General features: G+C 48.6%; 1 protein-coding gene across 1 annotated transcript in view; it reads left to right on the top strand.

Annotated features, from left to right (window-relative positions):
• LOC130481838 (1-phosphatidylinositol 4,5-bisphosphate phosphodiesterase gamma-1-like) overlaps window positions 1-12,288 on the top strand; it is a 77,712-nt gene that overhangs the window by 60,244 nt on the left and 5,180 nt on the right. The window contains exons 21-28 of the mRNA XM_056854621.1: window positions 448-551; window positions 1,160-1,256; window positions 2,834-2,900; window positions 4,847-5,001; window positions 6,100-6,196; window positions 7,913-8,137; window positions 10,401-10,549; window positions 12,105-12,219. Of these exons, the coding sequence (XP_056710599.1) occupies window positions 448-551; window positions 1,160-1,256; window positions 2,834-2,900; window positions 4,847-5,001; window positions 6,100-6,196; window positions 7,913-8,137; window positions 10,401-10,549; window positions 12,105-12,219 (1,009 nt within the window). The remainder of the gene's footprint in view (window positions 1-447; window positions 552-1,159; window positions 1,257-2,833; window positions 2,901-4,846; window positions 5,002-6,099; window positions 6,197-7,912; window positions 8,138-10,400; window positions 10,550-12,104; window positions 12,220-12,288) is intronic.

A 12,288-nucleotide genomic window follows, 5' to 3' on the forward strand; every position in this document is an offset into this window, starting at 1 on the left:
TTTTTCTACCCTAAGCCAACCCCCAAACCCTAACTAAAAACCCTGGCTAAACGGACGCTCTTATCCAAAGCTGCCAAAATCCCTGTCTGAAGAAAAAAGTGGTTTCCCTTCCCTTTTTTAAACTGGGGCTGGCTCATCCCCACCCATCCAGTGGGGTTCCCTGGGCTCTGATTGGCTGACAGTCACTTAGATTTGCAGGAAGCCAACATCACAAGGATTGGTACAGAGCCCTGGAGGAGAGGCAGGACTTTTGGGGATGATTGCCACCCCCGCGGTTGTTGTTGTTGTTGTTATTAGCTGATCTGTTGCTGATCACTATATCCTCCCTCCCTTGGTGTGCTTAATCGGCACAACAGAAATCGGTTTGCTTGGGCAAAGACATTTGGACAGGTTTATTTCCAGGACAGCCCCCCACCCCCCAGTGATGGCGTCTCTGTTTCTTCTCAGTGTACAGTGAAGGCCTTGTACGACTACAGAGCCCAGCGGGAGGACGAGCTTTCGTTCTGCAAACAAGCCATCATTCACAATGTCGACAAGCAGGATGGAGGATGGTGAGCCAGCGTGGTGTAGTGGTTAAGAGCGGTGGTTTGGAGCAGTGGACTCAGATCTGGAGAACCGGGTTTGATTCCCCACTCCTCCACATGAGCGGCAGACTCTAATCTGGTGAACCGGATTTGTTTCCCCACTCCTCCACATGAAGCCAGCTGGGTGACCTTGGGCAAGTTACAGCTCTGTTAGAGCTCTCTCAGCCCCACCTACCTTACAGGGTGCCTGTTGTGGGGAGGGGAAGGTGATTGTAAGCTGGTTTAAGTCTCCCTTAAGTGGTAGAGAAAGTCGGCATATAAAAACCAACTCTTCTTCCTTTATTCCACATGGACATACATTCCCACCATGGCTAGCTCACAGCATGGAATGGGATGCCTCAGAATCTCCAGCAACACACACAACATTGGGAGGGAGAGGAATCTGCCTCCTTCCCCAGCTAAAGAAGCATCTTTTGCTCAGTCTCTGCGTGTAGGGCGCTCATGTGGCGGCATCTCTTTTAACCACTCCTTTTCTGTTCCCCGCCCCAGCTGTTCCCCTGCCCTCGCATGCAGTGTTGAAACCCAAATGCTCCCCCAAGTCAGTCTGCTTGCCTTGTTCCTATTACCCTTTGCAGGTGGCGAGGAGACTATGGGGGCAAGAAGCAGCTCTGGTTTCCGGCCAACTACGTGGAAGAGATCATGAACACCTCTGCACCAGAACAGGACGAAGCTGTGAGTTCGAATCCCTCCCCCCCTTTCCCCACGAAGCAACAACTTTCACACAGATGTTCCCCTCCCCCAACTAGGCCTTGCATTTTTAAAAAGATCCTCCTTCTTATAACCGATACCTACATTAGGTACAAACCAGTTTAACTGTCATCGTTTTCCTTTGTCAGGGTGCCGAGAATTGGTTGCTAGATTCTAAGGTGTGCTCTGCCCCACAGGATTACAATTCCCAGGACTCCATGGGAGGAGATAAATATTTTAAAGACATGCATGGATACGACATTCAGGTCTTTGGTTTTAGAGAAGGGAGGTGTGGAGAAAGGCATTGCTCATGTGTCCTGTAGCCGGGACTGGGCCTTGCTGGTTTGCTTGCTCCGGGAACCAGGAGGGATTCCGTTCGGGACTTTGTGTTTCTCTCAAAGCAACTTTCTGTCTTTTCCATAATACTCTGCTGTCCTCTCTGGTTCCCGGCAGGGAGCCATACACATGGTTGGCATATTGAAGGGCTGTCATATAGAGGAGGGTGCCGAGTTGTTTTCTGTTGCCCCAGAAGGTCGGACCAGAACCAACAGGTTAAAATTAAATCAAAAGAGTTTCCAACAGTTAGAGTGGTTCCTCGGTGGAGCAGGCTTCCTCGGGAGGTGCTGAGCTTCCCTGGAGGTTTTCACGCAGAGGCTGGATGGCCATTTGTCAGCGATGCTGATTCTATGACCTTAGGCAGATCATGAGAGGGGGGGGCATCTTGGCCATCTTCTGGGCATGAAGTAGGGGTCACTGGGGGTGTGGGGGAGGGAGGTAGTTGTGAATTTCCTGCATTGTGCAGGGGGTTGGACTAGATGACCCTGGTGGTCCCTTCCAACTTGATGGTTCTATGATTCTGTGATTTATACCCATGGCTGTGGGTGTGAATATTGCAAGCTTGTGGCTGGGAGGGGAGAAGGAGAGTGCCAGTCAGGTGGGAAGTTTCTAGTGGGTCTCTGTTCTGGTCTGCAGTAGAAGAGCCAGATTTGAATCCACCGGCACTTTTGAGACCAACGAGATTTCCAAGGTCTGACCTTTGAGAGTCAGATCAGGTGGAAAAATCCCAATGCATTCAGTCCTGTCAAAGTCCCATTCATGCACATACATGCCCAATAGTGTGGGATTGTACCATGCTGCAGTGTGTGTGTGTGTGTGTGTGTGTGTGTGTGTGTGTGTGTGTGAGAGAGAGAGAGAGAGAGAGAGAGAGAGAGAGAGACCAAGTTTTAAGCTTCACCACAACAAGAAAACATGATATCGTTATTTAAGAGCCACAACGCTAACGGCTTTCCTGATTAACCGGCACACTTTTAGAATCTGCAATTAGAACTTTAGTCCATTAAACTGATTGGTCAATTAAGGTTTGTAGCTCGTGTTTGTTCATTGTGTTTTATGCCTATTGATCGTTGCAGAGTCGTTAATTTTAGATCCATGTTTTTGTTGATTGAGGCAGAAAGAGAGCCTGAGGTTTGCCCCTCTATCTGTGGCTAGATCAAGGTACCCCACCACCGCCGCCCTTTCCCTGCTCTCTCTCTAGCGTGCCCTTTTCCCTCTCTCTGTTTCAGTCCGCAGAGAACAGCCCCCTGGGTAACTTCTTGAAAGGGTTCATTGACGTCCCCTCTTGCCATATAGGTGAGTATCTTCAGGAGCTGCCAGCGGAGGAGGGAGGGGTTCCCAATGCACCTTCAGGAGGAACGGACCAAACCTGTGTCTGCAGAGTACCCCTGGACCCAACCCTCGTCTGTACACACAGCAGAAAACTAAGAAAAGACTAGAAGGCGAAGCAGTCTTCACTTCCTGGTCTCAGCCAGCGTGGTGTAGTGGTTAGAGCAGGGGGGGTCTCCAGTGTGATGTCCGTGGCCGCCCGCTGACACCTTTCCTGGTGCCTGGCCTAGCCCACCTCACAGGGCTGTTGGAAGGATACCATGAGGGGTGGAGCATCCTCTAAGCCATCTTGACCTCCTTAGAAGAAGGGCAGGATAAAAACGGATAGGTAGACTTCTGTGGCGCAATCCCTGTTGGCCCCTCAAGGATTGGTTGTCACTCAAACGAACACTACCCTTTGGGAAACAGAAGTGCCAATCTGAGAGTTTTGGGATAGCCAGGTGAGAAAGGAAGGTGTGTGTAGTGCGAGGCCTTGAAGAGGGGTTCGTCCAAACAACAGTTTTCTCTCAGGGTGATTTTGTGGTGTATTACGGGACCGCCACCCTTTTCTGGAGGACCACCTAGCCCCTGCTGCTTGCGGGGATTCTACCAAGGCATACTGAGCTGGGTGGACCTTGGTCTGATCTTGCAGGATGTGAAGCAAGAGCACAGACTCAGGAGCACTGGGGGACAGATCTGTTGCACCATGACTACCAGGAGACAGCCCATGGCTGCCCTCTTGCCTGGCCACTTCAAAATAACAGCTATCAACTATGTGGATTTGAGGGAGGGGAATAGATCATGGAAGACTGCCATCATGTGGCAGCTGTTGTCTTGCTAAACTGTACACAGCTGAGGAAAGGATCCCAACAGGAAGCCGCCACCCATTCAGCCTGAGTTTTTGTATATGGTCATTGTCTTGCAGGAGCCCACGTAGCGTAGTGGGTTAGAGGGTCAGACTAGGATCTGGGAAGACCGAGTTTTGAATCCCCCCACTACCATGAATGCTTGCTGGGTGACCTTGGACTAGTCACAACCTACCTCACAGGGTTGTTGTGAGGATAAAATGGAGGAGAGGAGAATGATATTAGCCACTTGGGGTATAGTGGTTAAGAGCAGTGGACTCTAATCTGGAAAACCGGGTTCAATTCCGCACTCCTCAACATGAGCAGCAGACTCTAATCTGGTAAACTTCCACATGAAGTCAGCTGGGTGACCTTGGGCTACTTACGGTTCTCTCTAAACTCAGCCCCACCTGCCTCACAGGGTGTCTGTTGTGGGGAGAGGAAGGGAAGGAGATTGTAAACTGGTTTGATTCTTCCTTAAAATCCTTAGGGGTCACTGGGGATGTGGGGGGAGGTAGTTGTTAATTTGCTGCATTGTGCAGGGGGTTGGACTAGATGACCCTGGTGGTCCCTTCTAACTCTACGATTCTATGATTCTACGATTCTAAAAGGTAGAGAAAATTGGGGTATAAAAACCAACTATTCCTCTTCTTCTACATTGGGGAGAAAAGTGGGATATAAATGAAGTAAATAATAAATAAAATAAGTGTTGCATCACCTGCCCGAATCCTGCTCCACCTATCAGGCTAATCAGGTGGATGAGGATATCTGTCAACATGGCTGCCTTTAGGAAGTCTCTACCTTTGAAAGTTCCCTAACTTTGTCCTTAAAGGGGGCAAAGACCACCTGACTTCATACCTATAAGAATTGCTAGGTTAAAAAGCTAAGGATTATTGTTTTCCCAGATAAGGATCCTCTAAGACCTGCCAAGTTTCCAAAACATAAGTTTTGCCCCAAGCCAAGTGTTCCCTCCCCCCCCAACCCCCCAGCTTGAAGAGCAGGACAGGCTGGTTCTCGGACCTGCTCAACGGAGAAGTCCTGCGTTTGGGGCCATTTCCAGTAAAGCCACCCCCTCTGGTGTCCTTGTAGTTATCTCCAAAGACGGGAGGAGCTGCAAACCATTTGTCTTCACCATCCATTCCCAGCAGATGACCCAGTCATTGGACATTGCCGCCGACACCCAGGAGGAGCTCAACGACTGGGTGGCCAAGATCAGGGAAGCCACGCAGAATGCGGATGCCAGGGTGAGTCCCTGACCGGAGCTACGATATTGAGTCTTGGCTTGGAGGGGTTCAAAGGAACAACCTAGCAGTTTGCTCTTGGGGTGTGGTGGACGATGAGACTGTGGGGAAAGACAAAAACATTAGAAGAAGGCAAGGAGAAGTAGAGACAAGAAGGGGGACAGATTCAGAAGGAGCCAACGTGGTGTAGTGGTTAAGAGCTGTGTTTAGGAGCGGTGGACTCTGATCTGGAGAACCGGGTTTGATTCCCCACTCCTCCCCATGAGCGGCGGAGGCTAATCTGGTGAAACCGGGTTGGTTTCCCCACTCCTCCTCATGAAGCCAGCTGGATAACCTTGGGCTAGTCACACTCTCTCAGCCTCACCTACCTCACAGGGTGTCTGTTGTGGTGAGGGGAATGGAAGGTGGTTGTAATCCCGTTTGATTATTCCTTAAGTGGTAGAGAAAGTCGGCATATAAAAACCAACCCTTCTTCTTTGAACTGAAAATGTGTCCTGGAGGGCTCTCGCTGTTGAATCGGAGCAACGATCCTCTCAAAACTCATGCAAAAAAAGCAGGCAATGGAGGACAGACGGCTGTAGTTTATAAAGAAGAGTGACAGATTTCACCTTGCATACTATCAAATATATCCCTTCTGCAGGGGAACTGGAAAGGAGGGCCCAGGGCAAGAAAAATCCCAGTTCCCTTAGCCTTATCTACTACTTTGGGAGGGGCTGTGGCTCAGTGGTAGAGCCTCTGCTTGGCATGCAGAAGGTCCCAGGTTCAATTCCCGGAATCTCCAGTTCAAGAGACGAGGCAAGTAAGGTGATGTGAAAGACTTCTGTCCAAGACCCTGGAGAGCTGCTGCCGGTCTGAGTAGAGAAAACTGACTTTGATGGACCGAGGGTCTGATTCAGTAGAAGTCAGCCTTTCTTTCACATCTTTCACATCTGTGCTCTTCGGGAAAGGCAGCCATCCTGAGTGTCTGTAATATCTAGGGCTGAGATTAGGAACAGCAGTGTGAATTTCTTTGCCACTTTTTTTTTTTGTCATGTGTCTGTTTCTTGGGGAGATGCTGTCAAAGGTCCCACCTGACTTTCTGCCCTGCTGTGACCTGTGCAGATGCAGGAGGGTAAGATCATGGAGCGGAGGAAGAAGATTGCTCTGGAGCTGTCAGAATTGGTCGTTTACTGCCGTCCAGTGCCTTTCGACGAAGAGAGTGAGTATCCCCCACACACACATCTCACCCAGCACAAAAAATGGAGTCTAGTAGGCCCAAGGGGCTTGCGTTTCAGCACCCTGAAAGGCTGCCTCTAGCGCTGCGTGGGCCCTTGGCAGCCATTCCAGAGAGAGGGTATGATAGATATGAAGGAGGGTGAAATGTAAAGCTCAGGTGAAAAGAAAGTTATTAAGCTACATCCTTATGGAGGTTACAGAGAGACATGATAGAGGTCTATAAAATTATGTATGGTATGGAGAGAGTTGGCAGGGAGAAGCTTTTCTCCCTCTCATAATGCCAGAACATGGGGTCATCTGCTGAAGCTGGAGGGTGAAAGATTCAAAACAGATAAAAGGAAGATAATTCACAGTGGGTAGCCGTGTTAGTCTGTCTGCAGTATTAGAAAAGAGCAAGAGTCCAGTAGCACCTTAAAGACTAACAAACATATTTTCTGGCAGGGTATGAGCTTTCGTGAGCTACAGCTCACTTCTTCAGATAAAAGGAAGTATTTCTTCTTCAGATAAAAGGAAGTATTTCACACAATTATGGAACTCCCTTCCCCAGGATGAGGTGATGGCTGCCAACTTGGAAGGCTTGAAGAGGGGAGTGGACATGTTCATGGAGGAGAGGGCTATTCATGGCTACTAGGAAAATGGATACTAGTCATGATGCATACCTACTCTCTCCAGAATCAGAGGAGCATGCCCATTCTATGAGGTGCTGTGGAACACAGGCAGGATGGTGCTGCTGCAGTCGTCTTGGTTGTGGGCTTCCTAGAGGCCCCTGGTTGGCCACTGTGTGAACAGGCGGATGGACTTGATGGGCCTGGGTCTCATCCAGAATGATGGCCTTTCTTATGTTCTTATCCTCCCCCACCCCACACACACAAGCCAGTTAAGACCATAAGACTGGAAGGCCCATCTGGTTTGTCAGGCTTTGAGGCAGTATCATACCAAGGTGCTTCATGGATGTTCTATTTTGGGTAGGATGGGAATATCCACCATTTGTTGTTACAAATCCTCATAGTCTGTTATTTATTTAAATCAGGGGTTCCCAAAATGTTGACCCTGGGTGCCATGGCACCCACCAACACGCTTCCTGGTCCTTGCCAAGTGTTTTTAGAAAGTGGGCAGGGTCAGATTGGGTTTTTGCCAAGCAAGGCTTCTGATTAGCTATTGGAGATTGGCTATTGGCTGTGCAGATTTTTTAAAATGTTGCACTGGAAGCAGCTGCCACCACAATATAAGGATCTTCACTGTGTGACTGAAGGTAAGTTGCAGCAGCCATTTTGTGGCTGCACCCATCACACTGGGTCAGAATTCCAAGGGTGCCCTCAGGCTCCAAAATGTTGGGATTTCTCTAAACCATTTCTAGCTCACTTTTCTCCAAAAGAGGGCTTTATTATTTGAAAACTCCTTCTTAAAGAACCAGTCTTAGAGCATCGATGTTTTGGCTGTCGTGGGCAGCCTCTTTCCTCAGGGTTCCTGAATTGTCATAACATGCTGTGGCAATGAGTTCCATTGGTTGGATCCCACGCGGTGCCAGCAGAGACACGGCTTTCTTGAGGAAAAGCACCTCTCCTAGCAGAACCCCTCCATGGGGTCCAAACCAGTAGCTCTCAATGAATATAGAAAATTCAATTGTCTTCTCCCCAACCGCCCCGGTCATCCTTGTCCAAAAGACCAACTGCCCACTTTGTCCTGCATTTCCTTCCAGAAATCGGCACCGAGAAAGCGTGCTACCGGGACATGTCTTCCTTCCCCGAGACCAAGGCTGAGAAGTACGCCAACCGCAGCAAGGGCAAGAAATTCCTGCAGTACAACCGCCGGCAGCTGAGCCGCGTCTACCCCAAGGGGCAGCGGCTCGACTCCTCGAACTACGACCCCCTGCCCATGTGGCTCTGCGGCAGCCAGTTGGTGGCCCTCAACTTCCAGACCCCAGGTATCCCGCCCTTCTCTCTGCTGGCAGCCATTCAGGCATAAGGGGAGTCACAAAGACCACATGAGCCCATGAAGCTGCCTTGGTCCATCAAGGTCAGTATTGTCTACTCAGACCAGCAGCGGCTCTCCAGGGTCTCAGGCTGAGGTCTTTCACATCGCCTGCTTGCCTGGTCCCTTTAACTGGAGATGCCAGGGATGGAACCTGGGACCAAGCAAATGCTCTACCACTGAGCATCTGAGAAGGTCCCAGGTTCAATCCCTGGCATCTCCAGTTAAAAAGGACCAGGCAGTAGGTGATGTGAAAGACCTCAGCCTGAGACCCTGGAGAGCCGCTGCTGGTCTGAGTAGACAATACTGACCTTGATGGACCCAGAGTCTGATTCAGTATAAGGCAGCTTCATACGTTCATTTGATCTTGCAGTTTTGTCAGTCAATTCAAGTCAGTGTTTGAAGGAACGAAACGCGTCCTCCTTTAGAAGCAGTGTGCTCATCTGAGGCTGAGGAGCTTCTGGCTTCTCTCACCTTGCAAGTGGGGGGGACGAACACATTTGCTCAGTAAAATATTGGGAATGGTGAGCGGGGGAAGAGATGCCATTTGCTTGTTGATTGTAAATCGCTTTGAGCAGTAAAGAAAACCGGTATGGTAATATAGTAAATGGAAAGGAAGGTGGATGGAATAGGCTGATCTTTTCAGATCTTGGAAGCTAAGCAGGGTCAGTGCTTGGCTAGGAGACCGCCAAGGAAGGCTCTGCAGAGGAAGGCAGCAGCAAACCCCCTCTGTTTGTTTACTGGCCTCAAAAACCCCATGAGGGGTTGCCACGTCGGTTGCGACTTGATGGCATTTATGTGCATAATGTAGTAAATAAATAAAAGAACATATTTTCAGCAGCCATTAGTCATGATAGTTAAATGGAACCTCCAAGTTTAGAGGCAGTGTACCTCTGAATACCAGTTATTGTGGGTACAGGCAACAGGCTATTGCCTTCATCCCCTGCTTGAGGGTCCTGCCCAGAAACATCCTCGGTTGAACACAGGATGCTGTCCCATATGGACCTTTGGTCTGATCTGCCAGTCTTTTCAGAAGATCATGTGATCCTTTCCCCTCCAATCACAGAAGAGTACCTGTAGTCCTCTTCAGACACCCACCACTGCTCTGGGTGTTCACCTAAAAAAGCCAATGGCCTGTGTTCTAGCGCTGAAAAGAGACCAGTTCCTGACCACGTTGGTCTGCAGTAGATTCGAGTCCAGTAGCACCTTAGAAGGGTATCTGGCAAAGGCCCTGACCTGGATGGCTCAGGCTAGCCAGATCTTAGAAGCTAAGCAGGGCCAGCCTGGTTAGTACTTACATGGGAGACCACCAAGGAAGTCCAGGGTCGCTACACAGAGGCAGGCAATGGCAAACCACCTCTGAACATCTCTTGCTTTGAAAACCCTCTGGGGTCACTATATAGAATCATAGAGTTGGAAGGGACCACCAGGGTCATCAAGTCCAACCCCCTGCACAATGCAGGAAATTCACAACTACCTCCCCCCTTCACACCCCTAGTGACCAGAAGATGGCCAAGATGCCCTCCCTCTCATCATCTGACTAAGGTCACAGAATCAGCATTGCTGACAGATGGCCATCTAACCTCTTCTTAAAAACCTCCAGGGAAGGAGAGCTTACCACCTCCCGAGGAAGCCTGTTCCACTGAGGAACCACTCTAACTGTTAGAAAATTCTTTCTAATGTCTAGACGGAAAGTCTTTTGATTTAATTTCAACCCATTGGTTCTGGTCCGACCTTCTTGTCAGCTGTGACTTGACAACAATACTACCACATCTGATGAAGGGAGTTTTGATTTTCAGAAGCTCATATCCTGAAAATCTGGTTGGTCTCTAAGATGCTACTGGACTTGAATTTGGCCGTTCACTTTCTTGGACCTTGCTGGAGCCATACCAGTTGTATACGGCTCCGTAACCACCGTTTGGCCCACCTGTGCTCTGGATATCGATGTGGCACATTCCTGTGGAACTCAGTGCAATGCTGGGTCCTTTTACAGAACCACAGAATTGGAAGGGGCCATAGAAGCCATCTCGTCCAACCCCCTGCTCAATGCAGGATCGCCCTAGAGCATCCCTGACAAGTGTCTGTTCAGCCGCTGCTTAAAGACTGCCAGTGAGGGGGAGCCCACCACCTCCCTAGGTAGCTGATTCTACAGTCGAACAACTCTTACTGTAATTTTTTTTTTGTTAATCTGAGTGCTGGTGGGTTTGTGCTTCCAGACAAGCCAATGCAGTTAAACCAGGCGCTGTTCACCTTGGGGGGCCGCAGCGGGTACGTGCTGCAGCCAGACATCATGCGGGACGACCTCTTTGACCCCTTCGACAAGAGCAGCCTGAAGCTTGTGGAGCCCATAACTGTTCAGCTGCAGGTAGGTGAATGGGGAGGGAGAGGAGACGGGCGATCCATCTACACCCCACCCTTGGGGGCCTGTTCAGTTTTCTGTGCAGTTATGGGAAAGGCAATGGCGAACCACCCCGTAAGCAAAGTCTGCCTAGTAAACATTAGGATGTGACGTCACCCCATAAATGAGTAATGACCCCATGCTGGCACAGGAGACTAGCTTTACCTTTTACCCATTCCACAAAGATAGATTCAGGTGGGTAGCCATGTTGATCTGCAGTACAGAATCATAGAGTTGGAAGGGATCACCAGGGTCATCTAATCCAACCCCCTGCACAATGCAGGAAATTCACAACTACCTCCTTCCCACACACACACCCAGTGACCCCTACTCCATGCCCTGAAGATGGCCAAGGTGCCCTCCCTCTCGTGAACTGCCTAAGGTCGTAGAATCAGCATTGCTGACAGATGGCCATCTAGCCTCTGCTTAAAAACCTCCAGGGAAGGAGCACTTACCACCTCCCGAGGAAATCTGTTCCACTGAGGAACTGGTCTGTTAGAAAATTCTTCCTAATGTCTAGATGGAAACTCTTTTAATTTAATTTCAACCTATTCGTTCTGGTCCGACCTTCTGGGGTAACAGAAAACAACTCAGCACCATCCTCTATATGACATCCCTTCAAGTACTTGAAGATGGTTATCATATCCCCTCTCAGTCTTCTCCTCTTCAGGCTAAACATACCCAGCTCCTTCAGCCTTTCCTCGTAGGATTTGGTCTCCAGACCCCTCACCATCTTTGTTGCCCTCCTGTGGACACGTTCCAGCTTGTCTACATCTTTCTGAAATTGTGGCACCCAAAACTGAACACAGTACTCTAGATGAGGTCTAACCAGAGCAGAGTAAAGCAATACCATCACTTCACGTGATCTGGACACTATGCTTCTGTTGAAGAGTAGAAGAGCAAGAATCAAGTCCAGTAGTACCTTGCATAAGAGTCTTGGAAAAATGAGAGATTGTAATATGACCATATGTGTTAAGATTTTTAATTTGATTTATTAATGCTTATATATATATTTAGATTAAGAACTATTTTAGAACATGTTAAAATTGTTAAATTTGACTATTGGTGTCAATAACTTTATTTTGATTTATTAATGGAAATGTACTGATTAAGAAATAAATAATAGATAGTGGTTAATAGCATTTATAGTTGATAATTTCATATACCATATATGTAATGAATTGTAACTAGTCTTCTTAATGTTTACAATTATATTCAGATTAAGAAATGTTATAGAATAGGTTAAATTTGCTAATTAAGTTGATAAGGATTAAGATCTCTGAGCAGATCTATGAATGTAAACAGATCTACATATTGTTTAAGAAATGTAAATGAATAACTTAAATGAGTTTAGAAATATATAACAGTCAGGGTGTAAGGGTTTCGAGAGTCAAAACTCCCTTTGTCAGGGAGTTTTGACTCTTGAAAGCTTATACCGTTGGAATCTCGTAGTTCTTTAAAGTGCTACTGGACTCGCCTCTGACCCTTCCCATGGAACTCAACCCAGTCTTCCTCCCCACAGATCCTGGGGGCTCGGCACCTCCCCAAGAACGGGCGCAGCATCGTCTGTCCCTTTGTGGAGGTGGAGGTCTGTGGCTCCGAGTTCGACAACAGCAAAAACAAGACAGAAGTTGTGGGTAAGGTGTGCGTATATGGAACGGGGAGGCAACAAACAGCTGTTCTGCCTTTCATACAACTCTTGGCCG

The sequence above is a fragment of the Euleptes europaea genome, chromosome 8 (genome assembly GCF_029931775.1).
Source record: "Euleptes europaea isolate rEulEur1 chromosome 8, rEulEur1.hap1, whole genome shotgun sequence".
NCBI classification, from domain to species: domain Eukaryota; kingdom Metazoa; phylum Chordata; class Lepidosauria; order Squamata; family Sphaerodactylidae; genus Euleptes; species Euleptes europaea.